The 20,656-nt window shown below is 46.7% G+C and overlaps 1 protein-coding gene across 2 annotated transcripts; it reads right to left on the reverse strand.

Moving 5' to 3' along the window:
- Positions 1–9,502: 9,502 nt before the first annotated feature.
- Positions 9,503–19,751, reverse strand: LOC128145292 (OX-2 membrane glycoprotein-like). 2 transcript variants are annotated; one of them, XM_052795157.1, is made up of 5 exons: positions 19,329–19,751; positions 17,343–17,678; positions 11,903–12,214; positions 11,222–11,367; positions 9,503–10,297 (listed from the first exon to the last, which is right to left on the reverse strand). In XM_052795157.1, the coding sequence occupies exons 1-5, from the start codon at positions 19,558–19,560 to the stop codon at positions 10,193–10,195; spliced, it is 1,131 nt and encodes a 376-aa protein (XP_052651117.1). In that variant the 5' UTR covers positions 19,561–19,751; the 3' UTR covers positions 9,503–10,192. The 2 variants fall into 2 exon arrangements, with proteins under 2 accessions (XP_052651117.1, XP_052651116.1); XM_052795156.1 differs by lacking the exon at positions 9,503–10,297 and having other exon boundaries at positions 11,047–11,367.
- Positions 19,752–20,656: the final 905 nt, after the last annotated feature.

The raw sequence follows: 20,656 nt of genomic DNA on the forward strand, positions 1-20,656 counted from the left end.
AGTTTTATCATGAGGAAAGTCTCCCATCCTCCCTGAGACATACCCTCCTGCAACATCTTCCATGTAAAATGTTGTTCCCCAGCATTCAACAGCCAGGGGCCTGCTCTGCTGGTGCCCTCCAGCTGTGGACGCTGCTGGAGAGCTGATCACATCTGCTCTAAATCAGTGATTATGTAGAAATATAAACATACAGAGACATATATACATATGTACACACAAATCTGCATGTTTATTAGATACATATATGCACGCGACCACCACACAGATGCAAAGGTAGCACAGGGAAGGGTCTTCTGGATGGTTTCAAATCCTGAAATCTTCATCTAGCATGGGGTCTGAACTCCCGGAAAAATGTCTCGTGAGACCTACGTAAGTACAAGCTGCACTCCCACGATTGCATATCCTTTCCAAAGCGCTTCCCACTACGTGCTGCACCCCTCCATGCAAACGTAGCCTACCTTCCCTTCCTTTTTCCAGGTAAACTGCCTTCATTTTCCTTCCTTGCAGGTGGTCAAGGAGGCAGGCCAGGGCATGGAGGTGGTTGGCAGAGAAGGTAAGTCTGTTTGCCACCATTACTGTTCTGTTTGTGCTTTGGATGTGGTGTATTTCAGGGGACTCATCCATGTCTCCTCTGTCATCCAGCCAGGTGAGTCTGGGGGCAGGCTTTCCTGTTGCTGAACAAACTGCAGAGAGGAGACCCTCAGTGGGCAGGTGGGAATCCTTTTCCACTGTTAGCTCAGAAACGGCTGAGAGCGAAAAGAGAGGGTGCTTTTTACACTCTGTGGTGAGTTCACGGTCAAAGCTGGATGGGTCACTTCTCTGTACAGGCGTTCTTATCCGAAAGCATCTCCTGGCTTATTTACCTTCACCTCCTCTGAGGAAAGGTGTGGCAATTCCGGAGACTATCCACTAAAGAGATGCTGCCGTATGGACAGTCTCCATGTGGTGGAGGGGATAATGCCTTACCCACCTCCTGACTACATCAGACCTGTGCCAAGTGCCAGAAAGTGAGAAGGTGTTAGTGGAAAACTTACTTTGGATGTTGAGGCACTGATCCTGGGCTCCTTGGGGAGGTCACTTTTCTCCCCCACACCTGGCACAGAGGACTCACAAGCAAGAACAGGAGATGGTTCTCCACCAAGAGGGCAGTGTAGAAACACCTGCAGATGCCAATGCTTCGCCCCAACTGGCAAGCAAACCAAAACCACAAACTGGATTCGGAAAGGAGTCTCTGCAGAAGGCAGGTTTGGCTGAAGTCTCCCTGCCCCAAATATGTTTGCATCTGTTGTGGGTTTAACCCCAGCCAGCAACTAGGCACCATGCAGCTGCTCACTCACTCCCTGCCCCACAGTGGGATAGGGGAGAAAATCATGAAAGAAAAAAAGTGAAACTCATGGGTTGAGATAAGAACAGTTTAATAGAACAGAAAGGAAGAAACTAATAATGATAATGATAACAATAACTAAATGACAATAATAATAATAATCAAAGGATTGGAATATACAAGTCATGCACAATGCAATTGCTCACCACCCGCTGACCGACACCCAGTAAGTTCCCGAGTAGCGATCCCCCCAGCCCCACTCCTCCCAGTTTATATACTAGACATGACATCACATGGTATGGAATACCCCTTTGGCCAGCTTGGGTCAGCTGTCCTGGCTGTGTCCCCTCCCAACTTCTTGTGCCCCTCCAGCCTTCTTGCTGGCTGGGCTTGAGAAGCTGAAAAATTCTTGACTTTAGACTAAATATTACTTAGCAACAACTGAAAACATCAGTGTGTTATCAACATTCTTCTCATACTGAACCCAAAACATAGCACTATACCAGCTACTAGGAAGACAATTAACTCTATCCCAGCTGAAACCAGGACAGCATCTCATGTGATTCCAGAAAGGAAAAGCCAGTGGTGTGACAGTGCTCCTGGGCTCAGGGGTGAGGTCTTGTGCCCAAGGGTTTTGCTGTAAAACCACGCAGCACAGCTCCTGGCCACATGGTAATCCAGTGGTAAGATTAAGCACCATGTGAAGTTTCTAGTTGTATTTACAGAAGGATACCCACGATACCCTATACGATTTTTCTGGCGTTTTCTGTAAGAAGGGAGAAGGCTGTCTTACAGCAAAATATGAGAAGCAAATACGATACATGTTCTGCCTGTGTTCATCTCTTCTATTTATGAATTTGACTCTTCCCTCCATCAGAAGGGGCAGCATAATGTTTTAGATTTCTTCCAGGTTCCCATGGGTTTACAGTTCCCCCGCCCCCGCCAAACCTTGTAGATTAATTCATAAAAAGGTGCGATGGACTCCAGAACATCCCTCCTGGCACCTCCGTTAGGGGAAGGGTCTCTGTCCAGCCTCTCATTGGGCCTCGCAGCACCAGCTTGCACTACAGGCAAAGAGCAGGGAAGTGAAACCAGTGCGCACCACTGTGTCAGAACCTTTCCACAGGGTCACTTGGGGATTTTCAGCTTCTCTCCCCTTCCCTGGCTCTATCATCTCTCTCCTCTGATGCCAGCTCCCATCTCAAGTCTCCTCTTTCCCAGACTTCTGCTCTGGGCAGAAGGGGCTATCTTACCCCAGGGGAGCAGCCAGGCGGGAGCATTTGGGACCCACCTCCCTGTGACTCGGAGCGAGCCCCCAGGGGCCTGCTGAGTGGTGTTCCACAGCAAACTCTATGGCACATAATAGAGAAAGCCATGGCAACTCACTTATGTCCCCTTTCCCAGGGTCAGAATTGCCAAGTGAATTCAGGCGCTTTATTGACAAACTAAAAAAACTCAACAAAAACAAGCATCAGAGATTCTTGCAGAAGCAACTCGAGACAAGAAAGGGAGAGCAAGGACAAGAGAGGACGCAGCTAATGCTGCGGAGGTCACACGGGGACTTTCCTGGGTTAGGAGGGCCAAAGAGCAAGTGGAAGTGAATACGCTCAATGCACATGGGCGGTTGCATGGGGATGCGAGCTTGCTGCCCCAAGCAAACACCCAGCCCTAGCTAATGCTAAGCAGCCAACACAGATATCGCTTCAACGTGGATCTTGCACCCGAGGTACAGTAGACAGAGCAGAGCAGATCTGCTCCTCTCTCATCAGTCCCCGGAGCCTGGTTGGAGATGGGAAAGCAGACCCACGTGCAGGCACCAGTAGAGGGTGACATGCATAAAGAGTTTTGTGGAGGTATATCTTCAGTTTCTTTCCTATGTGAGAGGGGAGGTTCATGCAATCATCTTAAATTGTGCCCGCTTCTCCCCTTCTAGAAATTCTTCATTATCCAGGCAGCAAAATGGGCTTGTGTATTTTTATTACAGCAACAACCTTTACCTGCTGAATTTCACTGCTTTTTTTATCCAGGCAAGGATCCTACTGGCCAACTGCGTGCTGTGGGGCAAAACATGCTCCCACCTGCTCACATACAAAACAACAACAGAAAAAATAGCACTTGCACCTCTAAAAGGTCCTGGTAACAAGTCAGATTATCAAACCAGAATCTGTTCAACTTCTTACATTGTTTCCCACATCCCTCCTCCCTAACTTTTACTTTATTTTATGTGGTTCCTGAACTTTGCACACTGAAAGAAACTGGCTGGTTTTCTTTATTCAGGCATTTTATCAAAGGCCCTGGAAGATGCAGTTGTTTGTTTAAAAAGAACTATCCCAGAGGACTGCCTGTCCAAGACAGACCTCAATGCTTTCAACTTTTCAGATAAAGCACCATGTTTGGACTGTAAGTACTGGAGAGTCTGACTTTAATTAATTAATTCTTATTTTCTGAAGAAAACCGCCCATAAAGTCTGCAGAATTGCCCTAGGATTAAATTGAAAAGACGACTTTCTGGGGGCCACTCTCTTTTTCAGGCTTTAGTTTTGCTATTTCCACCGATGCCAAAGAGGAGAATTACTAATGAAAAGAAAGACAGTTCATCAGCAGTTTTATAGCACCGTATTTTCTCCTCCTTTCTACTGGTTCATGTTTCTTGTTCTCAGTTCTGCTGGAGACCAAGGGGCACCCTGCTCCTGTAGATGAAAGGGTGAAGAGGAAGGGAAATGTCGGCTCACTCCTGGCTGCAAGCCCAGACACACCGGCTGCTGAGCTGAGAGGGGCAGACATAAGCCCGGCAAACGCCGTGCAGACACTCTGAGAGCAGGTTATCACTGAAAGGGTTCACCCCCCTTGTCTCCTGTTGGTAGCTTGTTCACTTGAGTTAGGAAGTTCTGGAGATTTTATACTTTTGATCAGAAACCAACTGGGGACTGTGGAGTGCAATACCCAGTGCCACCTCCCTTCCACAGCATCAGCTCCCTGCTGTGCCCAGCCCTCTCCTTCCCTGGCTGCATTAGCCATAGCCAGTCTCATGTCATACACCAGCCAGCACCAATCCAGGGGCAAAAAGAGACCAGCCATCGCTAATTAACTGTGCCAACTTTGCAAAACAGGACACTTGCTCATGCACTTAAGTGGTACGCTTTCCAAGCGCTCCTCAAATTCCTTTTCCCAGGCTCTTGGCACGTGTTCTCTGTGGCTTGGTTGTCAAACTGACCAAACTTCTCAGGCCAATTAGTCTGCTAATGTTCTGCAGAACTAAGAGGCCACAGAGCGGTATAAATCCCAGATAACATTCTCATTGCAAAGTTAATCTTGTGAGAAGTATTTCTCCTGGAAGCAGCCAGGTCCTAAGGACTTGTTTTCTAACAAATTGCCAACCTGAAAGATTTCCTGGGGAAACCATTCCCCCATTTGGCTCCGCTTAGAGCCCCTTCCACTGCCCTCAGGCTCTGCGTATTCCCTTTTGCCCTGGTGCCTTCTCCTTCCCTCCTTTCTCCCAAACTCCCACTTCCCAGCTCAGCCCCATGACAACCCTGCATGGGGAAGGGCAAGGAGTCCCCAGCAGAGGAGGGGTGATCCAGGCAAAAGGACAGCATCTTCAAAGGTGTCATAAGATGGAATAACATCGGGGAGAGGAAACAACCTCAGATCAGGAGAGGCAAACTACATGGCTGGGTCAAGTAACAGCAAAGCAAAGGACAAACTTTCTGTGGTTTGCAGCAGAGGCATTGCACTGGTTGATAGTACAATATCGGGTCTGGATCCCACAGAAAAAGAGGGAAGGAAGAAGAAATGTGCTAAGGGAATGAAGGAAGCTGTAGAGAATCAAGTAGAGGGTCCACAGACCTTCTTGCTCACCTTTCAGGAAAAGCATCTGTCCCGCTAGTGATGACTGGTGCTGTTTCTTGGCAGCTTCTGGCTTCAGTTTTTCCAAGTTGGCCTCCAAATCCATGTCTGCCAGTTCCACAGCAGAATGATAGAGAGTCACAAACCTGAGACTAGATGAATTAAAACTGCATAATGACCACAAGTTCCTCCTGCTGGGCCAGAGCCCACTGGAGAGTCTGGTGCATTACCCTGCTTCAGTCTGGGATGTTATTACCTGACCCAGGAATCAGCCCCCCTTTTTTTGCACCCTAGTCAGAAGTTTTCCACCCCAGAGGAGCCTGCAGGGAGCTCAGCACTTTGTTGGTGACGCAGCAAGGTCTTGGTTTCCCTGTGCAGCCTGAGCTAGACTCTGAGGAATGCTTTCTGATTGTCTTGACATGGTCAGAAATCTTTACAATAAAGATTTTCAGAAGGAAATGTTGACGTTACATAAATAAATACAGAAGCATTGAGTAGAGAACTGACACCTTGCTTCTATTAATAAGTCCTTTCTAGAAAGGAGACAGCCTGCATTTAATACCCTTAAAATTAAACTGTTCTGAAATAGATATGCAAAGATCTTCAGAAAACTATATTAGGACATTCCTCCTTTTCTCCTCTTCATGTATAGGCTCTGGTATTTTGAAAAAAACCTGTAGCAAGGATATTTCTTTTTACTCAGCTGAAGGGCAGCTAAAAAACCACCACGATCTCACTTACGAAAATAGCTACATTCCTGTAGACAAGGCAAGCTCAAGACAAATTGGTTTCTTTAAGCCTAAAATATAACCCTCGGTGTTTATGATGAGATGCTGGATGTTCTGTAATTTATCTGAAGGATAGTATAAAATAAAATATTCTGATTTAAAAAACCCTCTAATTTTTAGTCTAAAAGTGTAGGGTTTTTTTCCTACAAGGTTTTCATTGCATCTTAGTCTTTTGTGTACAGTTTCAAGTGCTCTTTTACTAGACAAGCTGCCTTTTCTTCTTTTTTCCTTAGGATGATTAAGGACTGCAGCTTCTGACAAGTTAGGGAAGTCAAAACTGTGCTTGTATTGTGTGTGGGTCTCAGACCGAGGATTCCCTCAGGCTTCCCAGAAATTTCAGGTGGCCTTTTTCAAAGCTGAGCAGACTACAACAGAGTCCATCCACAAACAGCTTGGACAAGAGTTCAGTGCTTCTTTCACACACAGCTTTATATGAGCAAAGATGAAAGCAGCGGAGATATGAGAGGGCCCTTTGTATGGCTTCCAGAATATGAGTAATTTCTGGTATACTAAGAGTGAAAACAAGAATATGCTTGATTTTTATCTGCCTGGTTCGATAGTCTCATTTATGAAAGAGAAAAATGCACTCAATTAGTGCAATTCTCTTATTTCAGCTGATTTGCAGGGGCTCAGTGCTGAAAACTGAATGAAAAACAATAGTTTATATTTTCTTCCATGTCTGAGTTCATAACAAAATTTACTGGTGTGGTATTTAGTAGATGAATCATTCCCCCAGGGTCACACAAGGGAGAATGATGAGTGATGCTTTCAATCTTCTATCACCAAAACAAAGTTCCTTTTCACTGTGTGGATTTAGTCCTATGCCTCTGCCAACAGTGGTTTCAGAAAAAGAATATTCTTCCTATCTCAGTCAGTGACTTGTAAAACATCTAAGGGCAGCATTTCAGCTACATTTCAAAGTCACATCTTCAGCCAGAGCTGGCGGGTTGATTCCTTTACACCTTACTGCTCTCTTAGAACCGGGAACCCAGTACCCAGGCAGAGAAAAATACCAACACAGTACATCTCTGAAACAGCCTGGCATGCCAAAACAGGACCCTGGACATTTTATACAGCCTGAAGACCCTTTATTATATACCAATATATATAAATATAAAATACACCGTCTAAAAGGACACTGTCTTAAGGTCCTACGTGAGTTAAACACTTAACCCTAGCTGGCTAATGTCAAGATCAAAGGATTCCAGAGCCAAGAGGTACAGGCTAAATAGTCCCATTTGCTTTGCAGAGGGAAACACATTACCCAGAGCCAGTTTTACCCAAGTAAGAGGCAAGCAGGAGGGTGGCATTCCCGGCTTGCCCTCCTTCTGTCTGTTAGGAAAAATCAATGCCCTGCATTGACACCACTGTTGCCCTGGGCTGGACAAATTGCAGGGACAGGAGGTGGCCGAAGACAGGGTTGGGTCAGACCAACAACTGCCCAGCCACAAGACAGGCAAAACCCTAGGCTTTTTGTGGTTTGCTTTTTCTTTTGTTGGTGGTAGCAATACCAGCTCAGAACATTCCTGTAGAGTAAACTTTGAAAATGTGCTCTGCTTCCATTTACTTACAAAGTTAACCTGCTTCATAACACTCATATTGGAGCAGCAAAATTGAGCAGTCCATTCCACTTTAATTTCTTATCAGTTTTATTTTTTAGGTCTCAAGACCTATTCAAAATTTGCCACTTTTCGTAGCCTAGATACTATTTATTAAAATAAATACTAATTATCTGTTTAAACCCATCTGAAATATAACCTCCAAAGAATTACTGCCAAACTGTTAACAGAGATAACTGGACAGACAAGCACAAGATAATCACAAAGAAACCTCAGAACAGCAGTTAAGATGTTATTCACCCACAGTAAAAACTTCTGATCCCCTCAGTCATGCGCTGCTTTCTTCCCTGAAAGGTGGTTTATATCTATTTCGTGCTCTTTTTTTTCCAGCTAACAGCCAGTTAATTGTAGATAGTCTGTCTGCTTACATTCATTTCATTGCTATATGAAGTCAAACTCCACAGCACTAGCATATAGCATTTTATGGCATTGCAATTCAGTAGCTGGCTTTGTATAGCATGAAGGCAAATACATGTATGGGTTTTAAGCGTTCTGCCTTTGGATGTCATTTGCTATTCTCATTCCAGTACTGCAAAAGACAAATAAATTGGTAATGTCTTCCTTTCTTTTACCCCATTTTGCTTGTAAGCTACCACATCCTCCTCTCTCACTCTGTCTCTAGTCCTAGTCCTATCATGCTCGTAAGCAGAAACCTACAAAAGCTTTTCACAATTCAACATTCAGCTAAATAGTAAAACAAATCACAGTCCCGCACGTAAACAGATACTTAATGACTCCAAACCCTGCTTTCCCCTACTCCAGTGATCAGCTTGTAGAAAATACCAATAGGTAATCTTTGCGGTCTTCCTGGGTTTATAAAGGTTTCTTGCCAGCTTTGTGCTTTTCTCTCTTCCCTCTGAAAATCCTTTTCATTACCTGTGTCCAGACTCCCTGTTTCTGCAAGAGACTCATTTCTCTTTTTTAAAAAAAGACCCGTTAGTTTAAACATTAGTGGAAACCTTCTTTTAAAACTCAAAAAATCCTCTCCCAACCCCCCCTGAAGCGCAAGCGTGGACCTTGCAGAGTGGTGAGGGCTGACACTGCACAGCCTGTTCAGGAGGAGGGCCAGGGGCTGAGCCTTGCCCGCATGCTGCCCCCCACCAACCACCGACCCCGGGGGAAAACCTGCTTCTCCCCCAACCCCTTCCCTCACGGGGAAGGAGGAAATTATGCTGCAATGGCGGGAAAGCTTGGACAAAACGTGCCTTCTGCCTTTGACAATTATAGGGCTCAGGAGAAAAATTCCTGATTGTGACAGTTGCAGCCAGTTCCCCTTTCTCCACTCTCGCCAGCTGTGCTATTACTAAGCATTAGAGAGCCTAAAAACAAACATTTTATGACAAGGACTGGATTTATTAATTCTCAACTCACCCACTCGCTTTCATTTTAGGTTACTTGGCTTTTTGACTACAACTCAGCCTGATTCATCTGGGATGCACATTTGAAATAGATGGGCAAGGAAAAAAAACAGATGACATGCACTTGGTCTAAGAAGCCAGGAGGAGAGGAAACAGCCAGCACTGGCTGTCTTCACGCTGCCCACAAGACCACACCAGCCAGGTAGGTTTACTTCTCCTTCCCTGGGTCTACAAGGAAAGATTTCATGGGCACAGGGTGGTATTCAGAGAATTACAGGAGAACTGCTCAGATCTGACCTACAGGTTATAAGCAATGATTTTTAGCAATAGGTAACACTTGTTGCCCTGCACTGGTGTATATCTGCCCACATGCAACACCCACCTCCTTGCTCCTACCAGCCTCCCTCTTCCCACTACACTACACTACACTACACTACACTACACTACACTACACCACAACATACACAGAATCCACCAGACAGCCTACTGCCCCTCCAACTGCCCTTTTATTTCCCTGCTGCCTCCAGCAGGCAGGTGGGAAACCTGGAAACACACAGGCAGCTGTGATGGATTAGGGAAATTAAGAAGGGAGCAGTGGAAACCACAGAAGAAGAGAGGAGAAGGAAACGTCTATGTGCCTGTTGCTTTTTTTTATTACTTTCTAGGAAAGGTTGGTGAAAGTTGGAGTTGGTAACTTCCTCATGCCTGATGACTCCTGGCTTGAAGCCTGTCACTCTTGGCTCCTGGGTTACAAGTTCAGGCTGGCTGCAGTCTTGGCCTGATCTCTCGTGCCCTTTGGGGAACAGGTTCGACACCCAAAGCTCACAGCAGCGTGCTAGGCTGCTCCATGGGTTGTCTGCACCCCGGCTCCTGGCCAGGGTCTCCTTTGGCCCACCAGCAACACCACCCAGGCCAGCACCCCTACAAAATGCTGCCCTCTTTCAGACAATCCCCCACCCAGTTTTAAGCTTGCAATGTTAAAATATCAGAAAGGAATAAACATAACATTCAAACCCCCAGAAAATACAAAACATCAGTTTCATTATGCAGACCCACACAGTCAGCCTGAGTCTCAAATAAATACTTTACAGCTTTTTTCTACAAAATGGAATATTATAGTGTAACAAAATAAATAAATATCTATTATAAATTGTCCTTTTTTGTATTTCTCTTGGAGTGAGTCACAGCAGGTTTGCTTGGAAGCCCAAGGTACCGTTGTAAGACGTTTCTCTCTTGCATGTGTAGGGCAGGCAGCTGCTCAGGTGTTCAGCAGCGGGCCGGGGCTGGGGGTCATTGCGGGAGCCTGCCTGCCTGCAGCACCATACTGCCCGCACTTCTTGGCCTTAGTACAGGCAGGAAGGACCTAACAAAAGAGAGGTTGTTGGATTTTTTGTCTTCTTCAAAATATATGGATGTTTTAAGTGTGGGGGTAAAGATACGGGCTATTTGTGTTACTAAACGGGTCCTTGCATCTCTCTGTGTGAGGGGAGACTAAAGTTTTCCCCTCGCAATCCCCCAGCAGGCTCCAGCTTGGACCTAGAGGCATGGCACCCATGGAAGACATGTATCGCATTTCCTTCCACTGCTTCTTTTTCTCCAAAACACTCATCAGAAGTCAGGGTGCATGCTCTAGGCATATCCCGCAAGGAGGCTGCGATGGCTTCAGCACAAAACTGGGCTGTGATTTTTCTGAGACGACGCTACCTCACTCAGTTTACCCCCGCCTCGAGCTTGCAACCTTCACCCCCTGCATCAGGACGGTCTCAGTGGACAACCAGCAGCGCCTCAGCCCCTGCTGCTGCGCGGCACCCTGGGCTTTCCTCACAGAGGCACGCTCTTCCTCTAAGACCCCATTTTGTGTGAGACACATGCTCGAAGCCGCTTCCTCCACAAGCTGCACTGGCTGTGCCAGAGCGAGGTTATTTTGGGAGATGCAGAAGAATGGTGCAAGGGTATGGCCACTGCTTGCACAACTATTTTGTGCATCAATATAGTAACAGAACGACGCTTCCTCTGCAGCATGCCTTGTCACTGGGAATGTTTTCTGTCATCGCTGCCGGGCAATTATAGGCCTGGCTAAGCGTGTTCAGGTTTCCCCTTCCCAGCGTGCTGCTACCTAGCCGTCTGGTTGGGGGTTAATGCCTTTGTCCCTCTCCAACCCAGGCGCAGCTGGGGCTGGGCAGCATGCAGCCAGCCCTGGGGTGGCCGGGCAGAGCCGGGTCCCAGCATTGAGCCCTGTGAGCGGTGGGGGCGAGCCCTGCAGCACCCCGGGGAAAGGCAGACCTACCCAGCACGGCCGGGCTGGGTTTCTCTCTGGGTCACGTAGGTGCCTGAGGCAGCGGCGGAGGAGGCAGGCGAGAAGGAGGAGGAAAGCGAGGGTGACCAGCACCCCCACTGCAATGGCAATGGCCGGTGCCACGCTGCTGTCTGGACCTGTGGGGAAAGCAGTGGGTACTCAGTTTGTGCATGAAGAAGATAAAACAACCCCTAACCCGTTTCAGACATCCCTTGGCCAGTCCCCCGAGGTGAGAGGGGGTGAATAGGGACACTGGGAGCACATGCCAGCACGCACACAAGTGGCACTGCCAGCAGACCTGTGCTTGGGGTCTGATGCCACAGTTGGGCATGCGACACCCAGTCCCTCCAAGCTACCCAAAGTCGACACGTCTTGTTGGTGTGTCAGGCTATGTGACAGAGAAACCCTGCGAGTCCTTGGCAGAGGCAGTGAAGCTGGGGCATGTCATGGCGTGTAGGGGACATGATGAGCTGTAAGACATTGTACGCCATTGCCTGGGGTGTCTGGATGCTCCCTGGCACCTCCTCCACACTTCCCAAGCCCAGCCCCAGCTGCTTTTCCAGGTGCCTTCCCCACCTGCCCCCAACCCTCTGAGGATTTTCCTGATCTACCCCAGGAGGTGTTTCGCCATCTCCTCCCCACTCCAGGACAGGAACAGGGTTATATACTGACCCTGCACCAGGCTGTCCGTCGGCAGGACCAGGGTCACGTTTAGAGAGGGGTGTTGGATCACGCAGGCAATGGAGTACTCCTGGAGGATTTTGGGGTGGGCATGGGTGAAATTGCTGATGACGGTCACAGTCTCATTGCCAAGCTTGATGTGGTACTCCCTTGGTTTCTGCTGCAGGATGCTGGGAAGGTGCCAGGTGATTTTTGGAGCTGGCTTCCCTGTTGCTGAGCAGCTCATCGCCACCACTTTCTCAGAGTCCTCAGCTTTGTCTGGACTGGGTATGAGCTTAGCCTCCACTTTGGGGTCCGAGATGGCTGTAAAACACAGAGTGACAAAATCTGTTACTTTCTGCTCACGTTTGAGCAAAAAGCATCTGTATTTACTGTTATCTTGGAGAACAACCTTGATATCTAATCTTGCCTCCCCCTCCCCAAAGCCCCGGCAGTGACAAATAAACATGGAAGTGATCAGGCAGCAGTCTGGAAATGAAGAGCTTGGCAAAAACAAAGGACAAGAACGTAGAAGCATCCGTGTTTTAATTCTGTTATTAACGGCAGCGCTGCAGCATCCCAACTGAGAAGTGGTGATTGTGAACGAGTAAAAAGCAACAGGGAGTCAAACCATGAAACCACACGTCCTCCTTCCTCTGAAAGGGCTGAACTGCTTCAATGAGTCAAAATTCTTGTTCTTTTCCCTTACACGTATCTGCAGGATTAGCTTTACTGCTGTTGAGATGTGTAGGCTTGTGGACCAAAGGACTAAATGCATCTATTTATGCAAGACAGTAAGAGTGAATTTGTATGTGGTTACGCCGCAGGATTTCACCTGTGGAGGTTTTGGGCTTGTACAACTTTCTTCCCTCTACTGTTGGGTTTTGGGGGTTTCACGATATCCCTCAAAACCTTCATTAAAGATCATTTCTTCTGAACTCCTTCTCACCCTAGAAGATTTGTGGATGCTATCACATTTAGCCTTAGTCAGCAAGAAGGATGAATTACAGGCTTCATCCATGCTTACTCACTCGCATGAAGCCTGCTTGTTGATTCCTAGTTATACAAACAGTATTTGCAATGAATAAGGAAAGGGGAGGAGTGCAGGAAGCTCTTTTCAACCTGGGTAGAACTCCAGGGGAGATCTGAACACATAAGGACACGTCTATCCCCTGTGGAAAATCACCTATTTATTCCTCAGCCATAAAATCATACCATAATTCAGGTCAGAAAGGACCTCTGGAGGTCATCTAGTCCAAACCCCTGCTCAAAGCCAGTCTAATTAGTTCAGTTTGCTCAGGCCAAGAGTGCGATCCACAGGTTTCTGTAGAGCAGCTCACCAGCCTGCCTTCTACTTCAGTACATGTGCTGATGGTATAGGGGTCCAAACCACACTCTACTTCTAGGTCCCTGTTTCTGAGAATATTACTTTTTAAAAACCATTTAAGTGCAGTAGCAATTCTAGTTTCATGCAAGTCTGAGTTAATATGAATGCCCTCTGATTAAAAAAGTATCTATTACTATATTTAGCAGTACTCCATGTGTATATTACTATTTATATAGCAAAAATAACAATAGTCGGCACAATATTGATGCTGAAATTAATTATTGTCCCAACACTAGCAAACATATCACTATCATTTACTGATCCTACTTTTAAACAACAAAAAAAATCTGTTTATTCTTCTTAGGAAAAAATGATTCTTTTTCCTTTTGGGATGTAAACGAATATTTGGACGCGAATGTGGTATAGCACACACCGAACGATCCTGTGAAAGGGGGAAAAGACTTGTGCCAGATGCATCATAATGCCTATAACCTCCTGGTACAATTCCAGATGCATCTCACGAGGTTGTCCGGATCTTCCAAGCCATAACTGCCAGAGGGTGGAAGAAAGAAATTGTATACCATCAGTTTTGCTTTTTCTTTTTATGGTTGAACCTTATTTATTTACTATGGTTGTGCCTGCCTAGAAGGAAAAAAAAAAGTGGGTATTTCTCATTTTTTGTGTCACCCATAGACAGAAACTCAAACCCCACAGAGTTGATGAAACCTGCTAGTGTTGCTTTGAGCACAACAAGAAAAGCATGTAGGGGGATTTCAGCTGGAACTTCTCAAAATCTCCCATGTATGACAAGACAAGTGTCACAAGCAGTTTATGTTTTGATTAATAAATGATCTCTGAACTTCTTCTTTCACTCACGGGATGCATAAAAATAACATATCCACCCCCAGCATTAACTTCAAATATTAGGTTGCAACATCCAAAAGCAGTAAAGGAAAGCTGTCACAGATGTTTCCAGAGGGGATGAGAAAAATTGCTTAGTATCTCGGCAGAAACACACACACTCCACATCTGCTCTTCTTCTGACTAAGAAGTCCTCTCTTCTCACATTGGACCCCAAGGAATGAGTATCATGTGAAAAAAACCCTGTGGGGTTGAGCTTCCCCTTTGCAAGTGTCTGTACTAGATGCAGTCAAAACCTGTAAGTGCTTGCTTTTGCAGTAAAGTCCTGCTACACCGTTTGTTAGCATGTGCCCACTGTTGATGTTTGATGCATACACTTAAATTAACTGCTTCTTTTGCCTTTCATCAAAATATTTGTTTCCAGTGAAAAAGTACCTACAAGGCATGTTGTGCACAAGTACTTGCTTTAGTAGCTCTTGCAGAGCAGTAATGCAAACATTCCCGAATTCAAGCTGTGGCAGTGTTCCCAGGTATTTGAAAATGGGACTTTCTAGTGAAGTACATCAGCTTTGATTATCTGTAATGACCTTCTGTAATTAAAGGGGGACTGTCAGGTCACGATGTGCTTTTTATATTTAAAGGCTTGATGGTAGTCTCAGAGAGACTGATAAAAAGTGTTAGGAATTACAGTATGCCTTGTGGTGACAGAAAGCCTTTTCCAACCATATGGGTGCTCACTAGCAACACTGTGCCTCGGTTTCCCTGTCTAAGAAATAGCGATGGCATTTTTCGCTGTGCTCGAGACTTCCAGGTGAATGGTGCCATCCACAATGAAGGCAGAAAGTCTCCGAAGACGGCCCAGCAAATGCCCGGGGAATTTTGTGACCCAGCAAGTCTTGCCCATTCTCGTGTAGCACATCCCCTTTCTCCGTACCTGCTCAGTCAATCCCCTTCCTGGGTGTCATTCTCATCATCTTTGGTGCTGACGGTCGGCAAAACATTTCCAAAGCAAAATGGAGGGGGAAGGGGAGCAGGCTGTTCAAAAGAGACCTGCCAAGCACACTTGAAACTATTCTGTTCCAAAATGGGTTTTGCTACAGGGTAGGAAATTTCTGCTGCTTCTTGGCTTTGGTGTTTTCAGCTGGGCAGGTCTGAGATTCCTCCCGTCATACCTGTTTCTTTTTGCACAGTGTTGTATCCAGTTCTTACGCCGTTTCACTTCCCCTCATTACGCAGCAACGGTGCCTGTCCTGGAACAGCCCCTCTTGCGAAGGCTGTTGTAATCGGGCAATTACCAGCTTGTAAACTCCCTGGCAGTCCCCTCTTGAGGGCAAAGACGTGGCAGCGTTTCATTTTCAGCTGGTGACTCTGACTTGCTCACCTTGCCCTGAATCCCTGAGCCTTGGGAGATTCCTGCTGGCTTCACACTCCATCCCAGGAGTCCTCTGGGCTTGTTCAGACAAGTTGTCCCCGTCATTATGAGTTGGGGAATAAGGGAGTAAGACTGTGGCTTTTAAGTAGCATTGCATACATTAGCTTCGATGAAGTACACCACATGTTAACCAAAATCTTCTGTCACAGTGCCGAACACTTAGTTTATTCACAGTGACCCTCCAGGACATGTTCGATAAAGCATATTTCAGGGAAGCCACCATGACCACTGTGAGCCAGCCCCTGGCAGTGGCCTACAAGCCCACACTGGGGCAGCAGGAGCAGCGGGCTCGTGCCTACCTGAGAGAAGTGAAACCCTTCTCAGCTGATGCACTTTTCATCTGAGATGCAGGAAGAGATGCTAATGGGAATGTGTGTAACAGCAGAAAAACATTTATTTTTTAAAGTACTGCTCTGCTAAAGGATGAATCATAGCCACAAGGTTGGTGATTTTAGGAAATATTTCCCCCACTTGAATAAAAAACCAAATCAAACAACAAAACAAAACAAATCTAACTCTGTGGTTAGATTTTCATGATAAACAAGAATGGGATCCCTCTACAAGGCACTTCCATATTTTTCTGTAATGTATAATCAGTATTTACCCTCTGAATGGCTGGCTGGCTGAAGGATTACCTTCCTCTTCATATCTGAAATACTGAGTGAATTTCTCTTAATTTCTCTTTTCTGCTCTGGGAGCTTTCCCAAGAAAGAGGAGAAAGAGCTTTTGTTCCAGGCTTGGTTTTCCCTTGTATTTCCTGCCCTCCGTCTCCCCTCCTTCCCCTATTGCTTAAGTCACCTTTCCCCTATAAGCCAGGGACATTTTGTTTTCCACGCAGAGGACTCTTGGCATGTGTGTATGTGTGCGGGCATACGCGTCTGTGTCTTTGTCAGCAGAAGGTACTAAGGGTAAACAAAATACTCTGCAGGGATCATACCACCAGCAGCAGGTCCCAGACACTGATATTTTCCACATGGGACATGACCTTTGGCCAACATCCCCACAGCAGAGTCACTGATGAGAAAGTCAGGAGCCAACAGGGCATGTTTAATGTCTCAGCTTTCTCACTGGCAGAAAACCAAGAGCCTCTCTCAGAAGATAAACAGCTTTTCACTCTTGCTTCTTTTGAGTTCATCTATTTGTCTATATTTCAGCTTGTGCTTGCTAGCTGATGATTTTGTATGGAGGTGTCAAATATTGCTACCTCGACTCATGATTTTTTTTAACTCTCTTCTTGAAGCTAATTGATGCTGGCCTGCACAAGATATTCATGCGGCAAAGTCCACAAGCTGTGCTGTATTTATTTCAGCCTTTTTTTTTTTGCAACCCTTTCCTGAGCCCAGGCTAACTATTGTCATTTTTACTATAGCTTCAAAATCAGCTTCCAGATACTCTGGTCATGCATATGCCTCTCTGCCTTTTGAATACCTTGAATTTTTCTAAGACCAAAGGCAGAGTAAGAAAAAAGTGCCTGATTTCTAGGCTTAGGAGGCAAAAGCAGCAGTAAAAGGAAGCAGAGGAGCATGGCGTTCATGGTTGCAGCAGGCCAGCTGTCAGCACAGCACACAGCCAGGGAAACTTGGAGGAAGTCATGGGTTACACATCAGCTTTTGGATCTTGCTGTTGTTGACTTAAAGAGGAAGAAAATTAAAGAACAGTTGAACACTGGTTTCCCATCAGAGGTAAAACCAGAGAGGGAGGGAGAGCTAGAGAGGAAGCTGAGCCACCTTTCCCGCAGCAATTTAGCAATGACCAGTGGTGAGGGAAGGTTTTTCCCGGGGAAAATGACTTGGTCCTCAGATGACAGCCCGTACGCAACTACGATGCCTTACCGTAAACCTTGAGACACATCCTGCCAGAGACAGCCCCCAAGGGGAACGTGTTGAAGATGCACTTGTAGCATCCTTCATCTTGGAGGGTGACACCATGAAGAGAGATGGCTGAGACTTGTAACTCAGTGTGGGCAAAGCTCACGTGGCCGACATAGCCCTTTGCTATCTTTTGGCCATTCATCGTACTATAAGTCGCTATGTTGTCTTCAGCCCCGTCTGTCTCCTTCTGCCAGGTCACCTGTAGCACATCTTCTTTTGTGACCAACCGGCACGAAAAAGTAACGTTTCCTCCTGCCTGGACCGACTGGACCTTTCTGTGCATCACCTGCACAGAGCCTGGGGGAGAAGCAGGTGCCACACTCAGCATTTCTCACCACCCTTCTGCAACCCACCCCCCGCAGAAGCCCCCCAGCCCTTTGCCCTCACTCCTGAGCAGAGCAGCTCTGGAGGGTCTCTCTGCCCCTCCATCCAGGGAAAAAGTGAAAACACAGCTCCAAAGAACTGCCCTGAGATTTTTGCTGGACCTGACACCTCTCACACAAAGCACCTTGCATGCCTGGTATCTGTGCTGCAGAGAGCAGCACCAAGAAAGGCAGCTGTAGTGCCGGGAGAAATTGATTTCTGTCTGCTAAGACTGTTATCCCATAGGCACCCGCGGAGAGTTTCCCTAAATGTTCAGCCATGCTAATAACCAGACGGCTCTCTCAGTCCTCCTGCGGTGCAGAGAGAAGCAAATCAGTAAAGCTGCTAAAAATTATTACGTGTATCACTACACATCATGCACCCACACTTGTAAGAGACTGACAAGAGAAGAGAAAACCAGAAGGAAAAAGCAAGGTAGGGAGGAGCAGAGGCAAACTGTATCCATCCTCCTATCTCAGGCTTGAGGCTGTGCAGCTGGGAAGCAGTTGAGACCCTGCTGAAGGTCCACAGACAGAAAGCTTTCATAGCATAAATGCCCTGGTATTAAAGATCTCCCGGGAAAAGAAAAAAAAAAAACCAAAATCAGTCTCCTCTTCCAATTCACAGACACATGTGGAAAAACTATTAAGGGGACAGGCAAGCAAAATGGATGCTCCCAGGTTTGACAGCTCAGCTCCACAGTCCTCTTAGGATAACAGTTTTTAAAGTTTATTTGTGTACATCAGCATGGGAAGGGAGATGTCAGCAGGGACAGTTATAGCACTGTAAACATATAATTCAATTTACAAGAAAGGGAAATATCTTTGCAGGCTTTAAAGAGGAGTGAGGCTGGCTGCAGTTCCCCAAGGTACACCTGGCTAACCCGCCCGACAAAGCTCTCCCGGGTCCTGCCCCCTCCATGGCTGTGGCCATGGCCAGACAGATCTCTGCCGGAGACCAAGAAGCCAGCTGTGAAGCTGTGCCAGTCAATTTGTTTTTCAGAGCTCAGTAGTGCCATAGTCAGAATACAAACTATGACCATGGAAGCTAGTTTGAAACAAATTCAGGCTTTTCTACATGATTTTTAATTACAAAACCAAATGTAACACACCCGCGCTGTTAGCGACCTGAGCAGAGACCTACAAGCACCATGTCCATCACTACAAATAATTCTGTCCTGGCTAAAGCAAATCAGTGCCATACTCTGACCCAAATCCCAGCCACAACAGCAGACGAAATCAAACTTCAGTCATACAGGTCATCGGAAGCATTTGGACATTCGCCTGGGTTATGATCTGCAAATTGCAATAAATTCATACACCTGGCTACAGCTTATAAATACACTAGTGGTAAATTAAGGAGAGGATGCTGTCAACGCAACCAGCAGTGACACGACTGAAGCCCCACATGAGCGGTGCTGTCGTGTGCAGTGCCACAAGTGCCCTGTCACCGCTGGGCTTGCCCTGGGACGGATGCTAGCTGGGGATGGCAGCACCCAGCAGCACGCTGGCAGGGCCACCGAGGTCCCTAATGCCATTACGATAACGATAACGATACAGACAGACAGACAGACAAGGGAGTTACCTGACGCAACGGTCCAGACACTGAAGAGGAGCAGACAAGCGACCATCATCTTAGCTGTGCGCTCAGTGAGACGAGCGAGCGACTGATCCATTGAATGCGGCTTCCCCTTTTTTATACATGTCGCTCTTACTGTAGGGACATTCCCCCTCCCTGCGCGTACGGTAAGAAGCACCTCGTAAAAACCTCCTGCCCCTCTGGCACTTAGCTGAATAACAAAACTTTCAGGGGACATGACAACAAATGTCAGAGCCAGAAACTGAAGATTTCCCAGCTGGGCTGCTAGATGGACAGGGGTAACGGGTTACGAGGCTGGGTTTTTCACAAGCGCCTTTTCCATAAGGTTAGGTTTTTGCGAGTGCCTAAATACAAGCCCAGATTTCTAAGCTGGCTGAGCGTCTAACGTCTGCGGGGTGCAGGAGGAAAAGCCACCCTGGCCCTGACCTGAGCTCAGGGAAAGGAGCCCAGGTCAATAGTCACGCTGTAACAAGTAGTACAAATGTCCCCAGCATGTAACTCAGAGGACCCAGTTGGGGATCTGCACCCCACGTGTAAAGCAGGAGCTGCTGATGCTGCTGTAACACAACCTTTTTTCTGGGTAAGGAGACCAGAGGAAACCAAGTACCCAACCCAGGACCTAGGTCATATGTCACCTCAGGCAAAAAGCAGAACCTTGGTCTCCCCTCTCCCCCATTGAGGTTGCCCCCATCTCCACATGCCCATGCTCCTTCCTCAGCCCTGCTCCTTGGAAAGGCAGGGCTGCCGTCCCGCAAGCACGCCCCTTCCCCTCTGCCCTCACCTGAGGTGACATAAAAATAGCTCACGCGGCCATTTCGAGTCATTGTTTTTGTGCCTTCTTGCTTTGTCATTTTTAGGTCTGTGTTTCTCTTTTTCTGCCAGCTGTGATCACGTTGCTGAAACCAGCAAAGCCGTCAGCCCACAGGTCCCTCACGCACTGCGCAGTCGGGCAACCAGGCAGCGAGACCTCATTTGCTAATCAAACATGTACTGGTAAACCGTGTTTCATGTTTCAGCTTTCTGATTAGGTAGCTTACATTTTTGCAAAGTCTTACCACTCCAAATGACTATGATTGCACTAAAAATGTTTTCTTTTAGTTGAATTGCTGCACAGATTAACCTTGAATCATGCAAATAGGTTGGGGGAAGCCAACAGGCCCAAATCGTAAGGTGACAAAAAAAAAAAATTCTCAGACATGCTTATGCATACACAGTTCCTTCTCTTCTACCAAGTGGTAATTAATTATCTGAAAATAGAAACAGCTCAAGTGTCAGTATTCCTCTAAAGAAACATTTCAGATGTGCTTTTGAGT

This window comes from Harpia harpyja, chromosome 8, assembly GCF_026419915.1.
Source record: "Harpia harpyja isolate bHarHar1 chromosome 8, bHarHar1 primary haplotype, whole genome shotgun sequence".
NCBI classification, from domain to species: domain Eukaryota; kingdom Metazoa; phylum Chordata; class Aves; order Accipitriformes; family Accipitridae; genus Harpia; species Harpia harpyja.